We start from the raw sequence: 24,942 nt of genomic DNA, 5'->3' as shown, positions 1-24,942 counted from the left end.
TTTTTTTTTTTTTTTTTTTTTTTTTTTTTTTTTTGGCTTTGTTTGCAGTGCTAGGGATCAAACCCAGGACCTCTTGCCTACTAGGCAAGCACACCACCACCTGAGCTACAGCCCCAGCCTTCAATTTCTGTTTTTTATGAATACTACTTAGTATAGTTCAGGGATTAGTCATCAGAATACCTTTTCTGAGGGTAATCATTATAGTTGTTCAACCACAGCAGAAAGGAAACCATTGAATTACAATTACTCTTACCAAAAGATAGAGAAAGAAGCAATTGTGTATTCCTTTGATTTTTGTGAAGTTTGTCCTTTAACCATTTAAGAAATTCATTGCAAAGGTCAATTATATCAGCACTGTAATGGTGCCAAGGTTTAGGTGTACCTGGGTACTACCTATTCCTTATCTTCACTGAGAAGTTAATGAATATAGTGGGGGAGATCAACAATTTGCCTGAGAGTAGCAGTGGATCTGCACTGTCTGCGTACTTCCGTTTCAACCTTCTCCGCATGGCCCATCCACCCAAAGAAAAGGGAAGGTGGCAGGAAGAGTTCGCTCATCACCAACCTTGGGAGGCATCACAGAGTTGCCGCTTCCAGTTCCCTGGACTCTGTTACTCAAAAGATTGAGAGACAGTATATAGCCCTGCTGTAGAGTGCAGTTTAAACATGGCACAGAATGAAGAAAGCATTTTTGCATTTGCATATATAGATAGGTAAGCAATGCTGCTGTTGTTGCAATTGCCTGAAATGCAGAAATTTCACTCCTAAATCACTCTTAAAGACGACTAAAGTAATCGCTTCTCGGCCTTTTGGCTAAGATCAAGTGTAAAGATGACTAAATTAAACTTCATAATATTGATGTTGACAGTCATGTAATTTGAAATGATGTTTCAGGATACAATAATGCAATGTTTCAGTGTGCTTAAAATAGTCTTTCATCTGCTTTAAACTAAAGCTTGCTTTCTTCCAAAAAATTTGGGCACATAATTTTAAAAGCACTATAATCTTGGTTTCTATGCTATGCCCTTCATCTGCCCAAGACTTTTTCTGCATCTGGAGTAGTAATCTAGAAGTATAGAAGACTAATACTGAGATTTATTATGTTTCAAAATCTCTTCTTCTAAATGCTCTGTATATTTAGTAAGGAAAATAAAAGACATAGAAAAAACAAAGAGAGAAAAGTTATTGTAATCCTGAACGGCCAATATAAGTAAAAGTGTACCTTGACTTAGTATAATTGTCTTATGTGTTTTATGATTTTTGACCTGTTAGCCTAGCTGATAATTTGTGTGTATAATAATTATTTTGACAAAGAATAAAATAAAATGAATAAATGAATCTGATGCTTACAGAAAAGAATTTTTTGAGGAAGAGGTACAGGGAAGGGGGAAAAAGAATTAAGATATATTGTATACATGTATGAATTCCCCATGATGAATATAATCATTATATACTGTAAACATGTACTAATAAAAATTAAAAATTTTTAAGTGCTCTATACTCATTAGAGATGGAAGTGATATGGCCAACTAGTGCCATTCTTTGTTTGATATTACTTGACAGTTAAGTCTAGTGTCATTTTGAATTCAACATATATGTTCCCAAATATTAGAGCCCTTCGAGATTCAGAACTCAGTAATGTTGCCCTTAATTAACTCAATGAAAACTTCTTTACTGGTAAGTAAGCTGGTAAGGTAGACTACCCGTCATAGTGGTTTAAAACATTAAAAATATTTTATTATCATTTTAAGTATTAGAATGAAGTAGGGCTGGGTACAGAAAATTTCACAAAGTAATTGGTAAATTTCAGATAGAGGGAAGGATCCATGTGAAGATAACAAAAATAGTATAAGCAAAATTTTTTCATCAAAGTTTATAAAAAACATGTTTACATTCCTAATTATAAGTAGCAAGATCTACGTCTCTAATAGATCAGAATATTAGAATTAGAAGAGACCTTAAGGAATCATTTTTTGCAACTCCTCTCATTTTATAGTTGAAGAAATCCATGGCTCAAGAGTTGATTTTTGGGCTGGGGATTTAGCTCAGTGGTTCTGCCGCCTACCTCACAAACTCAAGGACCTGAGTTGGATCCCTGGTACCAAAACAACAACAACAACAACAACAAAAGTTGATTTTCCCCAAGTCTCTCAACAAAAATTAGTAGTAGGTCCTGAAAGGGAATTTAGATCCTGTGGCTCCTGGGATTCTTCCCTGTTTCCTCATAGTTCTTTATCTTTTAGGTTTCAGGGTGACAAACACTGAGACTCTTGTAGCCTATTTTCTTTTTCCTATAAAAAACATTTGCTTCCTTTAGGCCAAGAGAACAGAAGTCCTTAAATCCTCTTCATAGCTGTTCTTATTTAGCGCACCAAGAGTCTGGTGAAGAAGTCTCAGGAAGTCCGGGACTTGAGGCCTCTGGATTCTCCTTTGGCTGCCATTGTCCTTCCTGGCACTTTTGTTAGCTTGAGCAAATCACTCCTCAAGAATCAAAGTGAGGGGGCTTGGGATTTAGTTCAGTGGTTCCGCTGCCTGCCTCACAAGCAAAAGGACCCTAATTCAATTCCTGGTACAAAAAAAAAAATCAAAGTCGGGGAAACATTATTAAGCAAGTGCTTTCTTATTTTTAAATATGACAGGTAACTTAATAGGTGAATGTCTGAGATAATAAATCAAGTAATGAGGGCTGGGGATTTAGCTCAGTGGTTCCACTGCCTGCCTTGCAAGTTCAAGGGCCCAAATTCGATCCCCGGTACCAAAACAAACAAACAAACAACAACAACAAAAAAACTACAAGTAATGAAAAAAAGATCAGCTCATTAAAGAATCTTACTAATTTATGAGAGGTAAAGTGGCTGATAGCCCTGTGTTCTTTATAGAATTACAACTTTAAAGGAAGATACTTAAACGTGTCTTTTCTTGGTACTATTTTTTAAATTTATAAACATTATTGATAATGGGAAAGGATTTATTTGTGCACTGGATAAGTTGTCCTGGCTTAGGACACATTCAGCTCTCCTAGGCTATTCCTATTTTTCCTAATCTCTTCCTTTCTTCATTTTGTTACCTTAGAGAAGTCCAAATCTTTGTCCTTCATGGTTGTCTTGGCTATGGAGGTGTATTCTAAAGTATGGCCATTTGTAAGTGTAGGTCATTTATAAATTATGAACTCTAAGTCAGGTCTGCCAATATTTGCTAATGGCATTAAGAGAAAAAGAATCAGAGAACAAAATGGTTTTGTTGCTTCTTGCTAGTCTGGAATTTCAGGAAAGAAAGGAACACTGGTTATCCAGAGCCAGATCTACTGGTAAAAGTTCATGCCATCATTTTGACATTTTGCGTTGAACTTTCTCTTTGTAAATCCCTCTTCAGTTTACCCATGCTAGTCTCAGAGCTCAAACTGTTTCAAAACCAAAACATTTCTTAGTGAGTGATTGATCTGTATTATATGTCCGGCCATCAGGAGGATCTTGGGATATTGCTAGTATAAACTGTAATCCAATCCAATGCTGTGCATTTAGTTACAGTCTTTCGTAGACATATTGGTGATACTCAATCCTCCTGGATTTGGGAGTAGGGCTTATCTGATACCTTCAGGGGGAAAAAATCCATTCATTTTTCTCTCTTCCCCACTTAAATAACTCAACACATCTGGTAACACTGTAGGATCATTGTCCTTCTAGTTCCTCTGCAGCTCATATTGCTACAATATTTCTTAAGTATTTAGTTACGTAAAGGACAATGTGATAAAAAAAATGGGTATAGGTTTTACAAATGTGCCCATCTACAGAGGTAGAAAAAAAGTATGCCTTTAATCAGTAAAAATTTCCATATCAGCAGCCCTGTGTATGTTACACAGTAAGAATGTAAATAGAAAATTGGAGATAAACACTCGTGTTAAATTTTGAAGCAAGTCTTTCTACAAATTAATATAATTTGCCTCTAAGAAAATGTTTATTAAATAGCAACTACCTGAGATTAAAGTATCTTGTTATTTGGGTCTGTATCCTTTGGCTTAATAATGTCTTCAATTACAAGAATGATAAAAGCTGAAACAAAATCCTTTAATTCAATCAGAACTAAGCTAAATTCTAGGAAGCAAAGAGTAGAAATCAGATACAAGACTGCATAATGTAGGAAGTTAAATATAACAGATATTAAGACTTCGTAAGAAGCGGACAGGGTTGCCTTGAGGGATCCTTGTTTGAAATGCTGCCTGGAACATTATCATTAATAGCACTATTTTATCTTCTTGGATTAAGATGCTTTATGCAAACAACTGTAAATTGTGCAGTAGTTCCAAAGAGACCATTTACTGTTTTCTGCTTGTTTTACATTCTGGAACAAGTTCAAAGCTTTTGATTTTGCTTTACTTTCTTTTTTAAATAATCTGAGCCTTGAAAATAATATAGGTTTGATTAACATGATCTCAATTTTATAGTTCTGTGAAAATTTTTAGTGTTTATGGTACATTTGACCCTAGGGTCCTACATCAAATGTATCCACAATGCATTTTAAGTACAACAGAATGAACACATTTGAGAGATTAACTATTCTCTTGCTGTAGCTTTTCTTTCTGTATTAAGTATGTAGATTAGCCTTGTAGTGGCTCCCACAATGAGAATCCTGAAAAAGTATCCACCTGACAGAAATAAACATGCAGAAAATAAATTGAGTTAAGATTTCATTTGTTTTCTGAAATTTAGGCTTATGTTCAAAATGGTTATTACTAGATTTTCATGTATATTAGTTAAATGCTATGCTTATAAGACATTTTGGCTTGAATTATGACTGAGAAAATTGGATCACATCTTTAATATCCAGGTGGGCAATGATATTTGCCAGGATCTTTGCATATAACTCTTTATGTTGTTGTTAAGCGCAGATCCTGCCTTCTGAAGCATTCTGAGGTAAAAATGGGGCTAATTTTCCTTCTTGTTTTTTAGGTCGTAGAACTTATAGCAAGTGCTCTTATGGACTTGGTACAAGGCGTATACCATGAAAATTCTACTTCAGCCAAGGTAAAGGATCTCAGAATCATTGTAAAACCTTAGATTGGAATGGCTCATGGCAAAACTAGAATTGATGAGCAAAAGTGTCATTCTTGTTTTGTGTTTAAGCTGTATGTGACTTTTTTTTTTTTTTTAGATTAGTGTTTTGGCTACAAATTCATAGCCATACGCTTAGTGCACAGCAGATTTAGCCAATTAAAACAACCTCTTCTCCTCTGGCTGGATTCACAGTCTGTTGTCTGCAGCAGCTCAGTAGATAGTGGGCTGTTTCTGGCTGGCAGTTAACACAGTCACAAGGCAGGCAGGCAGGCAAACTGGAGGACAGCTCCTGCTAAGGCAGCTAGACCCAGCCTTTCCCCAGAGGAGGGTGCCCCCCCACCCCTACCCCATGTGCCTGAGGAGTGGACCATGAGCTCAAGAACTTGGCTGTTGGGGAGGTGGGGAGGAATGTCTTCTATATCTATGATCCAGAATTTACTGCTTATTAGAATCTCTGTGATAAGAAGTAGTAGAGTTGCATAGTTGGATTACTTTGATTAATTTTATAGGTCTAGAATTAAGGTTTTTGACTCATTTAGCAGGACATCTCAAGAAAGGCTAGCTTTTATTTCTTTCAAATGCAGTTATTTCATTTCCATAGCAGATTAAATGTGAAGTAATTGCTTCATTGACCACCACTATCATTTACCATGGTGTATACTATTATAAGAGATTCCTCTCTTAGGGCTTCATTATTCCAACTTCTTCTATATTAGCAAGATTTCACTCAGTGCAAATTAGAAAAAATATGCATGTGTGCACAGCCTGAGCTTCAAAGTTTCCATTTGAAAAAAGAAAGACAAATTTTTTCTAGAAGCAAATATAGGTCATGAGCAATTTGGATAAAAATTTTAAAAGTATAACCTAGGGAATCTGAATGGTTCAGAGAAAGGCTAGTGAAATATGAAGAAATGCACCTTGGACATCTGCTAACATTTGGCTCAGGGAACCACAGTTCCCAGTAGGCACAGCTAACCTCACCCAAATAACATGTTGGTATGTGAGGACCTCACAAGATGTGGGACCACAGAGGACCCACTTTGCACAGTTTTTCAAAGACAAGCAAGTTTCTCTACTAGGACATAGGGTTGAAGTCAAATTGTAAAATGGGTAATTTCTGGTCTAGTTCCATTCATAGAGAGTCACTTTGTATATATAGTATGAAGATGATGATTGCTAAGTACCTAACTATATGGCATAGAATAGATTTCTTCATTTAATCTTCATAGAAACCTGAGAGGTGGGTTTTGCTATTCCTTTTTACAGATAGGAAGATTAATTAATTAATTTTTAAAAGATTCAGTAGGGCTGGGGATTTAGCTCAGTGGTCCTACTGCCTGCCTCGCAAGCACACAGTCCTAAGTTCAATCCCCAGTGCCAAAAAAAAAAATTAATTTTCCCAAGATCATACATTTTATTAGCTGAGATTTCAACTCTTAACCACTTATTCTACTGCTTCTCTATTTTAACAAAACCTGGTTTAGTAACATTCACCTACCATACCTGAGGTCTTACCATATGATGATTACAGTGACCTATTTGTGCAATTGAGGCATTGTTTTCCCCTAGAATATTTTAAACCTGTTAACTTAGTTTCCTATATTAATATTTTATAGTTAAATATGTATATATGTTTATGTGAAAGTGTTATTGTTGGTTTAGTCTCTTAATTTATCCAGTCTTACAAATTGTCTCCTGCAACTAGCCTAGTTCATTAGTAACTCTGTGAACATTTAAGTACTTTCTACATAGCAGACAAGCCTCATAGCTGCGATAATAAATGCTTATGTAGCATTTTAAGTTTGCTTAAATATTTTTTGTTCACAGACATCTAGGCTGAAAAAGGGTGACATTTTTGGTATTGTCTCTTTGCAGAGGCGAAGCCTAAAATTCAGAGATGACAGATGCTGTGTTTTTCTAGGGTTAGGGTTAGGGAAAAGCATAATATCTGAAGTGTGTTGATGCGTGTTTGAGTGTTAAGTCTGAACGCAAGTTGTTTTACTCCCAAGTCCCATGCTTTTCCTTATATAATGTGCTGCTGCTTCCTGGAAAAGAGAAAACAGGAAGCAAAAGACTTTGAAGAACTGTTGATCATATGGAACAGCCACTGAGCAGGCACCATTTGCCGACTTTCTCACTAGCTAATAAAATTTTACTCAAAAGAATCTGCAGCAATGCTTTGTTCACCGGGCTTTTTTCCCTGCCTCCTCCAAACATGGCCTTTTAAGCACGTGACTCTTTTTTTAAGCGGTTAAGTTTCAAATGTTAAGCTAAACCATTTAAAGAATCGTTCTTTTTAATACTAGAAACAGAAATGCATAGCTGAACTGCAGCAATGAGAGTGCTTCTTGCTGCTTCTATTTGTACCCCAGATCCAATTTAGGTTAACCATGTTTCCCTTCCTAACCAGAAAAATCCTGTACTACCTCCAAGTGTACTTGCCATTGCCACGGCTTTTCACAGTTTGGTTTTGCTAGCTTGGCCCAGGAATCACTTGAGAGGCAGGGATTGTGAGTACTACCCCGACATGGGGCACCTTCAAGGTCTGCGTGTTCTGGCAGGACTGGGAAGCAGCCACAAGTGGAGGTCACGTGGGAAGTGAGGGGGACTCTGTGAGTCTCTGTTGCGCAATGTCCATAGTCCTGGGCCAATTCAGTACACAGAAGAGTTGCTTTGTGATTTAAAATAAGCTATAAACCATTTCATCTGTCTGGGGATAAGAGGATACAATTGAGGTCTGTTTTCTACATGGCAGCTTAATGCGGTGATGGAGAACAGGCAGTAGTTTTCTATGAAGTATGTGTGACAAGGATAGATGTATTAAAGCAAAGATAGAGGAACTGCAACTAGATACATTAGAGATCACCTTCTCCAAGAGAAGTTTGTAATTACCTAATTCTCCTTAAAGCCAAGCAAATGTGTGTAACTTAAATTGCTAGCACTGCACAGAGTAGGTGAATTGTGATCATGAAAACAAGTAAAATAATTTAGGAAATCCATTCTCTATTCTATCCATTGAAAATATTTTTATGTTTGTACTTGCTAGTTTGTATTCCATCCCTTCCTTACAATAAAAATTAGTTATTGTGCTTTTTTTAGCATTTATTAAAAACATCTTCCTTCCCTGTATCTTTTTTCTATGATAGCTAATTTAAGAAGAATATTAGTAGAAAAATGGCATTTTAAATGGTTATTTGCCATTGTAAGAGTTCCTCAGCTAAGCCATGCCCATATATATAACACATTATACACTGTATTTACTAAGTATTTTTGCATTTTTAAAAATTGACTTTGGATCCACAGACCAAAATATCTAAAATAGTAACAACAACTTTTTGACTTTTGACTTTGGATCCACAGACCAAAATATCTAAAATAGTAACAACAACTTTGTTGTTGTTATTATTATAACTTATTTTCTGATTAAAAAAGCAAATGTATATTCATTAAATTAAAAATGAAAAAACAAAAAGCAAATAAAAATTATTTTACATACCTGTCCTCCAGAAATGAATCATGATATTTCAGTACATTTCTTTCTAGATTCATTCTGTTTTTCTTATTTTTGAGTTGAAATGTATAACTTAGTATCTTGATTTACTGTGTCATCATTAAGTTTTCAAAGTCATAATTTTAATGACTAGGTAATATTTCTTCATACTACTGTATTGTAATTACTGAACCTTTCCTCAATTCTTAGATTCCTGTTTACATCTTTTAACTAACATAAATAATATTGCTGCTATATCTTACTATATATAATATTGTTGTTTCGTTCACTGTTGGCTTTAAAAATTCCTGAAAATGAGATTCATGAATCAAAACATATGACTATTTTAACTGTATTCCTATGCAGAAGAGGATTATTATCCTTAGACAAGCCTGCTTAAAAAGTTTGGCCTTTGGCTAGCATCTGGAAACTTAAGTTTTAGGACTGTTCCCACCATTCCCAACTGACAATTTGCAGTGCCTATTATGGTTTAGATCTAAAATGTTCCCCAAAAGGCTCATCTGTCCAAGGCTTGATCTCCAATACACCACTGTTCGGAAGTGGGAGCCTAGAATAGTGACTGGATCGCGATATCACTGTTTTCATCAATGGTTTTAATTCACTGATGAGCTCATAACTGAATGAGCCATTGGGAAGTTATACCTCATGGAGGAATTGGGCCAGAGGGACATGACTTTGAAGTGCTGGCATACTTGTCCCTTACCCCTTCCTCTCCGGCTGTCTCACTTTTTCTGCTTCCCAAATGACACGTGGTGAGCAGCATTGTTCTTCCACCATAATGGTAAGTCTCTCCTCAGGCCCACAGCAGTGGAACTAGTCAACCATGAACTAAAACCCCAGAAATAGCCAAAATAAACTCTTCCTCCCGAGTTGTTTTTCTCAAGTACTCTGTTACAGTGACAAGAAGCTAAAATGATACCTAAACTGTTTCTGTGCATAAGGAGGTGTATGCTGAGCACCTTCTTTCTTTCTGGAAGTCTGAGATGTTGGTGCATAGCAGGCAAAGAGCCCCAATAAATACCCTGAGCCCCAACCCTCTAACAGACATCCCTGGCAGGCAGCATTTCATACATAATCTCACAACACATTGTTTGAGGAATTAAGCACATCTCATGTGAGTCCACTGGTAGCAGACTCTTGGAATCTTGGATCTGCTTTCCTTCAGACTTCATGTGATGTGCCTCTTTTTCTTTGCTGGCTGGTTCTTGCTGTTCATATTCTTTCTCTGTGATTTTTTAAGTTATGACTTGTGATTTTGACTTACATGCTGAGTACCATAAATCATCCTAATCATCAAACCTGGGTTGGCCATGACCCAGGAAAGCAAGCTAGTTTAAAAGAGAAAGACTATCAATTCTTTTGGGAAATAATTCATTTTAACAGTCACTGAAATTGCAAAATCCATTCAAGTTTTTTTTCAAGCACAGATTATGCTTTCGGTATTAGTAGATTATGAGGAATGTCATGATGTTTTTGTGGGACAGGATAACATGTCAATTTATTTGTCTTGTTTGTATGTGTATCTTCCTTGGATATTGGGTTATTTGAAATAAAATATACAAATGTAAAAATTCAGCCCATTAGCAAGTTTTAGATTGTCTCCTACCTGCATAGCCCTATGCCACCATTTATAATATGTGCTCACTCAGGCAGCACGTATGTTAAAATATAATAAAAACATGACCAAGGTGACTTTTGCCCATTGAGAAAAATGAGAGGAGGAAGAGGAATCCAAAAAGGCACCAAGGATGTAGGCGTGGTGGCGCACACCTGTAATCCCAGCACTTGTGAATGGTGAGAGATCGGTAAGACCCAAGTGGAAAGAGAATCCCGCACTTAGTAATTGAAATTAAAAAGGCTGATGGTGTTTAAATGAAGAAGTTATCTTCGGGACTGAGTAACTGTGGTCTCTAGGATGCTTTACAGAAGAAGGCCGCAGATATTCCTCTGCTTTGATGTCACTGGCTCCTTTTTTATATTCATATCTCTGCAGCAATATCACCCTCTCAGAGAGACCACTACCCCATATCCAAATGAGAGCAACTACCCCACATAATTTTTATTTTAATCACCACTGTCAGTATCTGGCATTATTGTTATTTATTTTATATTCTACAAGAATTAAGTTCCAAGGGCCACGGATCTAGCTCAATGGTTCAGTGGCCTGCCTCGCAAGCACAAGGACCTGAGTTCGATCCCCGGTACCAAAAAAAAAAAGAATTAAGTTCCATTGTATATCCAATGCCAGAACAGTGCCTCACAAATTAATAGGAACCCAGAAATATATGTTAAATAAATGATATAAAAAGGCCTAGAATAATTAGACTAAAAGATTTTTTTGTATCTTCTTGGATAGCTCTATTAATGTATGATAAACTAAGTATTTTGCACTATCTGATATGTTTTGATATATTATAAACCCATGGAACTATAATCACAGTTAAGGTAGTAAAAATATCTGTCACCCCCACTAGTTTTATTATACCTCTTATAATCCTTCCCTCTTTTTTTTTTTTTTTTTTTTTTCGTACAGGGATCAAATTCAGGTCCTTGCACTTGAGAGGCAGGCGGTGGAAGCACTGAGCTAAATCCCCAGCCCAATCCTTCCCTCTTGTACTAGCCTGTGTGATCCTTAAAGAATTTTCTGTCATTTAATTTATTTTGTAGAGTTTTATGTAAGTGGAACCACATAACACATAGTATGTAGTCTTTTTTATTGGCTTTTTTATATTCCCTAGTTATTTTGATATGCATGCATATTGCATGTATGCATATTTTATTTCTTTTTTTGCTAAATAATATTCTGATGTAAAGATATACTATAATCTATTTACCTATTGATGGACATTTGGAATATTTCCAGTTTGAAATTATCACAGAAAAGCTACTATGGCTGGGCATGGTGGCACAGGCCTATAATCCGAGCACTCAGGAGGCTGAGGCAGGAGGATCACCATGGGTTCAAAGCCAACCTGTGCTACATAGTAAGTTCAAGGCCAGCCTGAGCTACACAGCAAGACCCTGTCTCAAAAAAAACTTTTTTAAAATTTATAAACATACTATGAATATTCATATCATAATAGTCTGTATGAATATGTATACTTTCATTTATACCTACAGATACCTAGGAGGTGTCACATGTTTTTATTTCTTTTGATTAGATACCTAGCATTAGACTTCCACTGAACCACTGAGCTAGATCCACGGCCCTTGGAACTTAATTCTTGTAGAATATAAAATAAATAACAATAATGCCAGATATTGACAGGTGATAGGTATATATTTACCACTTTTAGAAACTGCCAAACCACTTTCCAAAAGGCTACATAGCATTTTACATTTCTATCAACAGCATATGACAGGTCCAGTTGTTCTGCATCCTAACTAAAACAATGTGATCAATATTTTATATTTTAGCTATTCTAATACGTGTAGTTTTCTCTCATTTTGGTTTTAGTTTTTATTTTCCTAGTATATAATAATACTGTACATCTATCTTTTCATATGCTTATTTGACATTGATATGTCTTCATTGATAGTGTCTGTTCAAACATTTGTGCCCATTTTAATTGGGTTATCTGCTATCATATTATTGAGTTTGAAAGTTCTTTTTAAATTCTGGATAAAGTTCTTTGGACTTGCCTTTACTTACTCTAATAAGTGTTTTTCTTAGAGAATTTAGGTTGATGAAACCTGTTTTATTCATTTGATCTTTTACATATCCTGCTTTTGTTATCATACCTAGGAAATGATTGCCTAACTTAAGATCACAAAGATTTTTCTTCATTTTTTAGAAGTTTAAAAGTAAAAAATTTAGGGATGGGGATGTAGTTCAGCAGTACAGTGTCTGCCTGGCAAGTGTAAGGTCCTGAGTGAGATCCCCAGTAACCCCCAAAAAACTATAAAATTTGCATTTATATGTATGACCCATTTCAGTAAACTTTTATATACAGTGGGAAATATAGGTTAGTCTTTTTTACATATGAACATCCAGTTGTTCCAGCACTATTTGTCCAAAACTCTATCTCTGCTCTGTCAAGACTCAGTTGGATACATATATGTGGGGTTTGTTTATGGATTCTCTATTCTGTTATTAATCTACTTGTCCACCCTTAGGTCAGTACCAGTAGTACACTATCCTGATTGTTGTAGCTTTATAATCAGTCCCAAATTCATGTAGGATAAATATTCAAATTTTGTTCTTTATTTGCAAAGTTGTTTCTACTACTCTAGGTCCTTTTTTTTTCTATATGAATTTTAGAATGAGCTTGACAATTTCTAAGAAAGCTTTTGGAATTTTGATAGAGATTATATTCTATATATCAATGTGGGGAGAATTAATTTTTTTGTTTTGTTTTGAGACAGGGTCTCGCTAAGTAGTTGAGACTGACCTGGAACTCACTATGTAGCCCAGGCTGGTCTTGAACTCACAGCGATCCTCCTGCCTCAGCCTCCCGTGTGCTGGGATTACAGGCGTGCACCACCACGCCCAGCGAGAATTAATATTTTAATATTAAGGCTTCTGATCTATAAACATGGTATACCTCTCTCTCTCTCTCTCTCTCTCTCTCTCTCTCTCTCTCTCTCTCTCTTTCTGTACCAGAGATTAAACTCAGAGGTATACCTCTCTTATTTATTTAGGTTTTCTTTCATTTATCTCAGCAGCATTTTGTAGTTTTCAGTATACAGATCTTATATGTTTTGTCTCAAATTTATCTTTAAGCATCTTTTCTGATACTATATAAACAGTACTATTTCAGTTTTTAATTTTGTGGTGTTAGTGTACGGAACAGTTGATTTTTGTATATTGCAATATACAACCTTACTAAGCTCAATTTATTTTTAATAGCTTTTGGATCTTTTGTGGACTCCATGGGATTTCTACAAAAACAATTATGACGTGTGGAAAAGAAAAATATCCATCCTCCTCTCCAAACTAGATGCTTTTAAAAATTGTCTTTCTTGTCTGTTACACTAGCAATATTGGGAGAGACAGTCTTTCACTCCTCACATCTTACTGAGTATGCCAAAACTATAGTGCATAACTACTCTTTCGCCCATTTTCATGTTGCTCACACAGCTGGTTATCTTAAGAGATGAAGTAAAAATGTCTAACCAGATAAAGGTCAGGCTCTTCACTGCTTGCTACAAGGTCAGTGGATCCCCCAAACTCATTCTTCTTGAGATGCAACACAAATCTTCTAAAGTCGTAGCGTCTTTCTTTCATTTGTCATCTTTCTCATCACTGGGACAGGGCACCTGATCACTACACCTTAAAAGAGGAGGGTTTTTTGTGTCTTATGGTCTCTCAGGTTTAGTCCATGACCATGTGGCTCCCAGAACATCGTGATAAAAGGGCATAGCGGAGCAAAGCTGCTCGCCTGGCAGCCTGAAGCAGATCGCAGGGAAGGAGCGCCAGCAAGCGATGTACAGTCTAAAGGCACAGCCCCGGTGGCACAGTTCTTCCAGCTAGACACTCTATAAGTACAGTACTCTCATGATCTAATCTCTCTTCATGAGTCACTTAATTCAGTTCAGTTGAAACCACTGTATTGCTTTGCTGTACTTGGAACAAAAAGTAACCAGCATAAGTCACCAGCCCAAATACGCTGTGCTCATGTTTCTTGCAGTGCCTCAAAGTCTTTGTCTCTGACCCAGGAGCCTCATGCTTTGCTACCATCCGTGAAATGGTGACAGCTTAGCCTGTGTGGGGGATAAAATCAAATCCAAAAATTAACAACTACATCTACAGTGTAATGTTGAAGTTGTGAGCAGTTGTGAGAAGGAACAGCTTTGCCTCACCTCTGAGGGTAGGAAGAAAATACTCAGCATTTCTCCCTTAAGTATGATGTTAGATGTAACGGGTTTTTTTTGGGGGGGTGTTTTGTTTTTCTTCCCTTTTTGTAGTTTCTTGATTAATAAAAAGTTCCCTGATTTCCTGAGAATTGTTACCAGGAATTATAGTTAGGTTTTGACAGATTTTTTTTCCGTACCTATTAAAATAATATCTCTCTCTCTCTCTCTCTCTCTCTCTGCCACCTGCCTCGCAAGTTCAATCTCCAGTACCAAAAAATAAAATAATCCCTCTCTCTTCCTCTCTCTCTCCCTCCCTCTCTCCCTTCCCTCTCCCTCTCCCCCCTTCTTTTATAGTCTGCTAATATGGTGAATTAATTGATTGATTTTGATTGATTTTCAAATGTTAAACCAGTCTTACATTTCTGAAATAAATCTCACTAGATCAAGATGCAACATTATTATATATTGTTAGATTTGATATGCTGGGGTTTTTTAATGCCTTATATCTTTATTCAATGAGGAATATTGTTCTTTTATTTCGGGTTCATTGTAATATGTTTGTCTGGAGTGGATATCAAGACAAATTGGGCTCAGAATGCATTGGAAGGTAGTTCCTCCTTTTCCATTTTCTGGATGAGTTTGCATAGACTTAGTATTATTTCCTCCTTTGTACTTGGTAGATGCAATAAGCACCCTTTTTTTTCTTTGCTTTGTTTTTTACTATGAGTTCAGTTACCTTAATAATCATCAAAACTTAGTTAATTAAAAAATGATTGGGCTGGGGATTTAGCTCAGTAGCAGCACTGTGCCTGCCTCGCGAGCACAAGGTCCTGAGTTCAATCCCTGGTACTGCAAAAAGAAAAATATATATATGTTTGAGTAAAGTCACTTAGGTATTAAAATGCAAAACAAAATTATTAAACTATATACTGGTAGGTTTTGTTTGTTTGGGGTGAACTTTGACAGTTGTGTGCAAGGGATTTATTTTATTTATTTTGTCAAATGTGTTGATTATTGTTTTTGTTTTTGATGTTGTTTGTGACAGCCATTCTGACTGGGATGAGGTGGAATCAGTGTTGTTCTGATTTGTATTTCCTTAGTGAATAACATTTTTAATGTAACTATTAGCCATTTATACCTCTTGTTTAAGAAGTGTGTATTCAATTCATTTGCCCATTTATTGGTTGAGTTACTTTTATTGTTGTTGTTGTTTTGAGGGTTTTTTTTGTTGTTGTTGTTTTGGTTTTTTGTGGGGTTTTTATGTTAAATTTTTAAATTCTTTATATTTTCTGGATATTAATCTTCTACCAGCTGAGCAGCTGGCAAAGATTGTCTCTCATTCTATAAGGCACGGTAGCCTTTAGGGTCATTATATTATTTTGGTGATTTGTTTCCTTTATCATTATTAACTAACCTTTATTTGTCCCTTACAGTATTTATATCTGTCTCTCTGATATCTACTTTGTCTGATATTAATATATTCATTTTACTCTATGTTGATTGAATTTATATTTCTCTTTCCCTCTCTTTTCCACTTTTTATATTTCAAGTGGATGTTTGTTTTTTGTTTGTTTGTTTGTTTTTGAGGCAGCGTCTCACTATGTAGTTTAGGCTGGCTTTGAACTCACTGTGTAGCCCAGGCTGGCCTCAAATTCAAAGCAATCATCCTGCTTCAGCCTCCAGAGTGCTGGGGTTACAGGTGTGCCCCACCATGCCCAGCTAAAGTGGGTCTCTTGCATGTAAAATTTAGTTTTTTGCTCTCTTATCTAATATGACAGTTTCTGTTTTTCATGGTTTTACATATCATGCATTTGTTAACATGGTTGCTTTTAAATCTACCATCTTGTTGTTTTCCATTTATCCCATTTGTTCTTTCTTCCGTTTCTTTTCTGACTTTTAGTTTTTCATGATACCTGTCATCTAGGCTTTTGTTTTGAGACGGGATCTCCCTGTGTTGCCCTGTCTGGCCTTAAGTTGCCAACCTGCCTCAGCCTCCATAGTAGCTAAGGTTATAGGCATGTGCTGCTGTGCCCGCTTCCTTTCTTAGTTATTAGCTTTAACTCCTTGATATATTTTTAATGGCTGCTCTTAAAGGCCTAACATACATCTCTTTTTTACTGCTATAAATTTGTATTGGCGTTGCATTGAATGTATAACCAGTTTGGGAGGGATTAACATTTTTATAATTGGGGCTGTCGCTCAGTAGCAGAGTACCTACATGGCAGGCACAAAGCTATGGGTTCAATCCCCAGCATCCAAGAGGAAAAAAAAAGACGAAAATCTTCCCTTTGATTAAAACAAGATAACTCCACCTTTTATTTGTAGTTGTATTTTTTAATTTCCGTGGATGATATTTTAAATTTTATTATTTATAATTAATTATGAACTCGATAACTGTACATATCAATGCATCGCTGTGACATTTGTATGCGTGCATATACTATGATTATGTCCACCCTCCCTTCTACCTGCCTGCTCAGTCCTTTTTCCTTCCCTGATAGGCCCTCTCCTTTTTTTTTTTACATATATATCTTTAACTTATCACAGTTAACCGTCAAATGATGTTATATCTTTACTTCAAGTTTTAGACCCTGACTAAAGTATATTCCTACTTCTCCTCTCCCTGCCCTTGTGTTATCATTGTCATACATTGCAACTCCATGTATATTATAAATCCAATAATACATTATTATTTTCACTTCAAACAGTTAATTAGACTTTAAAGAGATTTGAATTTTTGCCAGGCTTTGTGGTGCACTTGGGAGGCTGAGACAGGAGGATCTCCATGAGTTCAAGACCAGCCTGGGCTAGTAGAGAGTTCCAGGTCAATCTCAACTGCATAATGAGTCCCTGTCTCAAAAAGCAAAAAATAAATAAATAAAAATGAATAAAATTTTTAGATCTTTTGTAGTTAACAAAACCTGTCAGAGTACTCTTCAGATACCCTGTAAATTATGTTTTCCAGTGAGACTGGTGAGACAGGAACTATTTCTAGGCCAATGTGAGCTCTAAGGATTGTTTCTGGTGTTTGTTCTGAGTGATTCTTTCCCCAGATTTTGGTGATCTCTGCACCATAAGTAATGGTAATGCAGTCAGATCTATAGATCCACAAGTTCTACATCTATGGATTCCTAACCGTGAATCAAACTTTTTTTTTTAAAGTTCCACTTGTTATTCCCTAAACATTACAGTACAACAACTGTTTACATAGCATTAATGTTGTATTCACATTGTGTATTTATCTTTATTGTGCTAAGTATTCTAAGCAATCCAGATGTAATTTAAAGTGTGTGGAAAACGTAAGTTTTATGCAAACAGTATGCTATTTTATATAAGGGTCTTTAGCATCTAAAGATTTTGGCACCTGTAGAGAGTCCTGCAACCATCTGCCTTCAGACACTAAGAAATGATCTTGCTCACCTGAAGACTTTAAGGAGACTGTTTCTCTCTAACTCTCTGTGTAGCTCTCTTCTTGTATACACTGCCTGGTGAGCGCTAACCCCTTTGGCCTGTCCCAGTACCCAGGTCTACCTCCACTGAGTCCTGACATTCTCCGTAGGCAGTAAGCTGAAACAACTGTAACACCCGTCTCGTTTGTTTCTCATCTCATTTCAAAGCTATTATAACTTTTTTGGTCAGTCGTAGAATGTTTTATTTAAAATTTACTGTTACTTTCAGGTATATCACATGTAGCAAAGAACACCAATTAACACACAGCATCTGCCACAATTCTTTGAACTTCCCTTCCTATACTATGAGATATACTGCAATTTCTTACATTCATGGGATTCATAAAGGCAGCAATGTCAAGTTTCTACTTTGAAAATATGTCTTGTTTTATATATTTTACATAGTTTTTTAGTTCTTTCAGGCAAGAAAGAAAAATTCAGCTTTTTTTTTTTTTTTGGAGACAGGGTCTTGCTATGTAGTTTGGGCTGGCCTTGCACTCACTGTGTAGCCGAGACTAGCCTTAGCACCTCAGCAATCCTCCTGCCTCAGCCTCCTGAATGCTGGGATTAGAGGTGTGCACCACCATGCCTGGCAGTCCAACAATTTGCTCCATCTTGGCTAGAAGTGCTGGACTTATGATTTTTCTTTGTGTTAAAATGCCTTTTAAAAATATAAAAAATTTTACCCCTGTAAATCATATGTTTCCTTTATGTTGCTGATACTCTAAGTGTTTGCTTAGTATATCTTTTGGGTGATTCGGCCATAGGCATAAGCAACCAAAAATGACATTGATGTTTCGCACCTGGTTGACCAGAAAAAAAAAATGATGATAAAGTTGCCATAAATGACAAACTCTTAGAGAGAATGGATGCATTTAGTTGAGGTCAGATTAATGTTAGGGTTCTGGCAGACTTTCCAGATGAAAGAGTCAAGAGCTCCAGAGAAGTACAGTGGAAATTCATCTTTGTAAACTGATAGGTGAATGAGTTCTGGTAGACAAGGAAACAAAAAAATTTAGAAAGATCAGAACAGAATGGGAAATGTGGAAAGGAAGTTGAAATGACTACCAGAACTGCCCTGCTCTGCTATAAACTTTAAATTTAATATGGTTTCTTCCCAGCCAAAACCAAAAGAAAAATACATTGTGTTCTGAATTTTGCTTATTTAATTACTGATGCTAAACATAATTTCGTGTGGAATTTTTTCTGAAAATTAAAAACAGGGGCTGTGTATGTATCTCAGTGGTAGAGTGCCTAACATGCACCAGGCCCTCAGTTCACCTCCCAGCACTGGGGAAAAGAATATATGTAGTGGATCCCTTGTGTGTGAATGGTGCCTTCAATATGGAACTGCAAACAGCCAATTCTCCCAGAATCTACTCAGAATCCTGAGGATATGCAGTAACTCATATCTCAGTGAAGATATCTCTTAGAAAATTGAGAAAGATGCTGTGTCCTGATATTTTAACATAATAGACTGAAAGTCCAAATAAAGTGTTTCTCATTGGATTCTGATTGAGTGGTTTGTTATCATGAACCCCGATTTAACTAACCAAAGATCTAAATTAAGCACTGCTAATAAGCTACCTATTAGTTAATTTACATTGAATTTCTACTATGTACCCAAAAAACATAGTTTCCTAGAGCATTCAGAACAAAGCAATAATTTTTTAAAAGCACACTTCAGACCTGCTTTCAGGGATCTGCTGATATATATATACAGTTCAGAAGAAAAATATCTACATGAAACTATTGGAAAACAATTTACCCATAAGACCACATAGCAGATTATGTTATATTATTTCATGCACGAGAAAACACAGCATTAAGGATTCACTGTGTTTGAAAAAATTTCTTGAAAAGGTTGTTTCTAAATTGAGTCTTAGAAGAATTAGTAGAAGTAAATCAAGAAAAAATGTTGAAGTCTATTGGCATCAGAAAATTGGCATTGAGCATTGACTAGGGAGTCAGACTTATTTGTTTATTCATTTAACATTTGAACATGTGCTGTATGCCAGGCTCTAGAATACAAGTACTCAGTGAGCCAAGGTATCTTTGCCGTCCTGGAACTCACATCTTAGGGGCAAGGCTGATACAAATAAGTCATCACATCAAATGAACAAGAGAAATAACTGACTGTGATAACTGCACAGCAAAAAAGCCTAAGTAGATACTGAAGGGCTAAAGGAATTGCTGTAGTTTAGATACTCTTAAAAGTCCTGTCTGAGGACCTAACATGTAGGCTGAGATCTGAAGGATAAAAAACAGTTGACTACAGAGGAAGGAGAGAGATGGAGAGAGATCTCAAGAAGAGGAAGCAACTGAAGCAAAGCTCTGGCTTGTGAGGAACTGGCTTGTGTACAAGAAATACAAAGGATTCCTGCCGAGTGAAGCCCGGTGAATGAACATGAGCGTGGTTAGAGGAGAGTTCCGAGAGGCAGACAGCTTTAGGAAAACGTGTGAGGTGCGAACAGGAAGGTGCTTTTGCCCCAGGTTCAACTAAACCTACGTAAAGCAACTTACGACTTTCTTTTAGGGCTACCAAATTATTACTCAGGAAACGTTACTGAGCACCCATTACGTTCTAGCAGCTGTGCTAGAAATACCAGGTATGTGGGTATTGAGAGCGTAGAGGGAGACAACTGTATGATGGGAGCTAATGCTGGGGTCTTGCTGGATGATCATTTCAAAGGAGTTAGCAGCAGATAGATCCTGAACACTTATTTGTCCTGAGGAGTTTAGATTTAAAATAGTAAGCAGTAGGAAATCACCTTGGGATCTTATTCAATGAGAATATCTTTAGTAAAGATTATTATAGAAGCTGTGGAAAGGAAAAATTGGAAGCCAAAGAAATTAGACGCAGAGAGACCAGCTGGAAGAGTGTGGAAATAAAACAGGCGTGAAGCAGCAGAGAAGATTGCTGGCAGTGGAGACAAGGGTAGGGCAGGGGCCCAAGAGTTCAGCAGATATCCTGCCTCTCAACGTATTAAGTGACTTACAATTTCTGTCTCCTGTTCTATTACTCTCTTACTGTGTGTTTTGTGGAATTGAATCAATGTTCACCATCTCTTAACCTGTGCGGTCTGTATCACCGTGTTCTCTTTTGCTGCTGAGTACCTTCTAAACGGTACTTGCCCGTAAACTTGTAATTTTTGTACAGGTTCATTTCATTCTGTTTGAAGAATGTAGCCTGTCTGGTCTTCCATGAAGTCCCAAATTAAAACACCCAGCTGAGCCATTCCTGAATTCTTCACTCACAGAAATTGTAAGGCATCATAAAATGTTTACTGTGCGTTCGGCCACTAAGTTTGGGGTAATTTGTTACGCAGCAGCTGTTGTACATATGCTCATCCTTTGCCATCTAACTGCGATGCCCTCACATCATCTGAAGATGCTGTGCTTCATTTACATGCCCTTTAACTCCAGGCTCAGCTGTTTCACTTGTTTGCTGGTAGAAGGCTGCTTGGCCCCTCCTGTCACTATGAGAGAACTATGCCCTGCCTAGCCTACTGGTCCAGGAAGGAGAGACACGGGAGCAGGGCCTCTCCAACCAACCCAGAGTCCTACAGTGAACTGCTGAGCCACCAGTCTAGATTAGCTGATTCCAACTGATCTAAAGGCACAGGAGCAATAATAAATGATTGCTGTTTGAAGCCACTGAATGTGGGGTTGTGTTTACCAATAGTAAACTGGCATCAGAGACTTGGGGGTGCAGGTTAAGGGGCCAAGCCCATCATTAAGGAGCTGGTTGAGGAGCTTAACTGGAGATGTCTAGGTTAACCTAAGCTCTGCCTCATGGAGAAAAGAACCCTCCCCATGCAGGAGAGAGCAAAAATTTAGTTTCAAGAAAACCATGTTAGGGCTATTCATGAAGCATTAAGTACTTTTTAAAAGAAGCATGAAGAAGTTTATAGATAGAATTTTTAAAGTACACGCTCAGAGTGTAGGCCTTCAAGAGAAGTGCCCATTTGCTGTATTTTAAAGTTTTTATTATTAATCCTCTTGTGAAAAATCCATATAATCCCTGCAGAGTTGTTGCATAATCTTTATTCCTTGCTAGTCCTCTTCTGGCCCCTACCTTTCTTCAAGCTATTCTTGTACTTCTTGCACAGGTTGTGTGTGTGTGTGTGTGTGTGTGTGTGTGTGTGTGTGTGTTTGAAGTGTACTCAATTTGATTTTTGTAACTCCACTCTCTCCCTTACTCACATCTCTTTATCATCTCCACAAAGTCTATCTCTCTGTTTCCTATCATCTCTTTTATTTTTCTCTTTCAATTATTTATATTTTGGGTTTCTCATTTAAGAGAAACTATGCAATATTTAACCTTCTGTATCTGATTTATTTCACTTAGCATTATAGTCTATAGATCCATCCATTTTCCAACACATGATTCAGATTTGTCCTTTCTATGCCAGGTATAAATTTTCTTTATCCATCATCTGTTTTGAGGCATACAGGCTGCTTCCTTAATTTTGCTATTATGAACTATGCTGCAGTAACATGGGTATGCACATATCACCCGTGTAATATGAGAACTTTAACTCTCTCAGGAAGATGTACCCCAGAAGAGGTATATCTGGGTGAAATAGAATTTCTGTTTTGGGGGTTGGGGGCAGGGGAGGTGTTGAAGAATCTCAATACTGATTTTCATAGTGGTTATACTAGTTTACATTCCCACCAACAATGTAAAAGGGTCCCTTTTTCCTCACAGCCTCCCCAGCATCTGCTGTTTTTTGAGACTTTGGTGATAGTCATTCTTACTGGAATAAAACAGAAGAATCTCAGTGTTGCTTTGATTTGATTTCTCTAATGGCCAAAATAGTGAACACTTTTTCATTTACTTATTGACCATTTGTGCTTCTTTTAAAAAGTGTGTATTCATTTCAGTAGCCCATTTTTTTAATTGAGTTTTCTGTTTTGGGAGATCTAATTTTTTTTAGTTTATTGTATATACTCTTTATACCAGTCCCCTGTCTGAGGAGGAGCTGCAAAATTTTTTCCAATTCTGTAGGTTGCCTCTTCACTGTTCATTGTTTCCTTCATTGAAACTTTTTAGTTTCATACAATCCCACTTGTTGATTTTTTATATTATTTCTTGTGCAATTAGGGTTCTGTTCAGAATGTCCTTGCTATACCTATCTCTTCAAGAGTTGTATGTTTTATGAGTTTTATGTTCCAGCAAATTCAGTATTTTTGCTTTTACACTAGGTCTTTGATCTATTTTCATTTGATTTTAGCAGAGGATGAAAGATACATGTCTAGATTCATTCATCTGTATGTGGACAGCTAGTTTTCTCAGCACCATTTGTTAAATAAAGAGGCTGTCTTTTCTCCAGAATATGGTTTTGGTCCCTTTGTCAAAACTCAGATGGCTGGGGGTGGGGGTTTAGCTCATTGATACTATGCCTGCCCTGCAAGTGCAAGGTCCTGAGTTTGATCCCCATTCAAAAAATAAATAAATAAATCAGATGGCTGAACATACATGAGGTTGTTTCTGCATCATTAGTTCTATTCCATTGGCCAACATGTCTTTTTTTGTGCCAGTACTGTGACTGTGTTGTTTTTATTACTGTAACTTTGTTTTTTGTTTTGTGTGTGTGTGTGTGTGTGTGTGCATGATACTGGGGATTGAACTCAGGACTTTGGGCTTGCAAGGCAGGCATGTTGCCACTAAGCTAAATCCCTGGCCCCTATTACTGTAACTTTGTAGTAACTTAAAATCTGGGGTTACAATACCTCCTGCCTTTAGAAATATGCAATGCTTCATGAGTTTTTGTGTCATCCTCACACAAGGACTATGCTGATCTTCTGTGTGTTCTTCCACCTTTAGTATGCATGCTGCCAAGGTGAGGACTCATGTTTTCTTGAGGTCTTTTTCTTCACATACAGACCATGTTTTGTGTCTGTGTTTGCTTTCATTTTTCTTTTGCTAATCCAAGGTATTATGTCAGGCTAAAGACAGTTACCTTGCCACCACCAGTGTGGATTCTTTTTTTTTTTTTTTTTTAAGCCAGGGTAGATTATGAATCCAAATATAAAGATAATGCCCAGTATGGCTTTGTACTGGTTTTTGTTGGTGTTTTTTGTTTTGTTTTGTTGGCTTTTTTTTTTTTTTTTTTTTTTTTTGTACCAGGGATCAAATTCTGGTCCTTGTGCTTTTGAAGCAGGCATGGAGCCACTAAGCTAAATCCCTGACCCTTGTTGGCTTTTTTTGATGCAGTGTCTTGCTATGTAGTTCAGGCTGGCCTTTAACTCATTATGTACCCCAGGCTGGCCTGAAGCTCACAGTGATCTTCCTGCCTCAGCCTCTCAAATGCTAGAATTACAAGCATGTACTACCACACCTTTTATTGCTTTTGTACATTTTTGTGAAATTTTCTTGAATTTGTCTTAGGTACTGTTGCAGCCATAAAGTAGTGTTTTATATGTAGCCATTATCGTACATGTGTGCAAACAGAGGCACAGAATAATAGTGATGGAGAATCTAGGACTTTTCAGACTGTTCCTGTAAAAGAGGATGTAGGAAGACCAGGGAGGTTGGCAAGAGAGAGGGAATTGGTGAGTTGAAGTTGAAAGAAGATAATTAATCCTGTCAACATGGAAGAAAGTTCATAGTGAATGGTTTATTTTATAGATTGGGAATAGGAAAGGTTTATTTTCCTTTTTTTGAAGTTAAAAATACTCCTATATATATAAAAGCTATTTTAAAAAGAAAACATATATTTTAAGAGGTTTAAACGTGAAACTGTTTGCTGTATAAAAGTGTTAAGATACTCTGGGGTGTGTTTCATTGGTCCAGTTACTCACAACCTGTCCCTCACATTGTACCCAAGGCCTATATTAATGAGCTAATAAAACATGCCATGTCCGCTTTTATTGTTTGCTGGACATCTGTTCAGGCTTGTTTCACTTGCAAACTTTCCAAGACTTTGAAGATGCTGAGAGTAGTAATGATAATGAATACCTATACCACCTGCCTTGCAAGTGCAAGGACCTGAGTTCAATCACCAGTACCAAAAAAACAAAAATAAATAAATAATAATTTTAATAACATCCTTTTTTTCACAAAGTAGAAACAGGCTTAAATCATTTGCTCCAAGTAAAAACGTTTAAATTATTCCAATTTGAAGACTAC

General features: G+C 36.7%; 1 protein-coding gene, 1 non-coding gene and 1 pseudogene across 3 annotated transcripts in view; 2 read left to right on the top strand and 1 right to left on the bottom strand.

Moving 5' to 3' along the window:
* The window catches only part of Pdss2 (decaprenyl diphosphate synthase subunit 2), a 273,893-nt gene that overhangs the window by 181,111 nt on the left and 67,840 nt on the right, over window positions 1-24,942 (top strand). For both annotated transcript variants that reach the window (XM_033763426.1, XM_033763427.1), the window contains exon 4: window positions 4,947-5,021. In XM_033763426.1, the coding sequence (XP_033619317.1) occupies window positions 4,947-5,021 (75 nt within the window). The remainder of the gene's footprint in view (window positions 1-4,946; window positions 5,022-24,942) is intronic.
* Window positions 794-934, top strand: LOC117286083 (annotated as a pseudogene).
* On the bottom strand, window positions 23,555-23,661 carry LOC117286042. Its single transcript, XR_004517181.1, has one exon. It is a non-coding gene; the product is annotated as a U6 spliceosomal RNA (small nuclear RNA).

This window comes from Fukomys damarensis, unplaced genomic scaffold (assembly GCF_012274545.1).
Source record: "Fukomys damarensis isolate Sample0158 unplaced genomic scaffold, DMR_v1.0_HiC HiC_scaffold_14, whole genome shotgun sequence".
In the NCBI taxonomy this organism is placed as follows: domain Eukaryota; kingdom Metazoa; phylum Chordata; class Mammalia; order Rodentia; family Bathyergidae; genus Fukomys; species Fukomys damarensis.
This window is presented reverse-complemented; position numbering and strand designations above follow the sequence as displayed.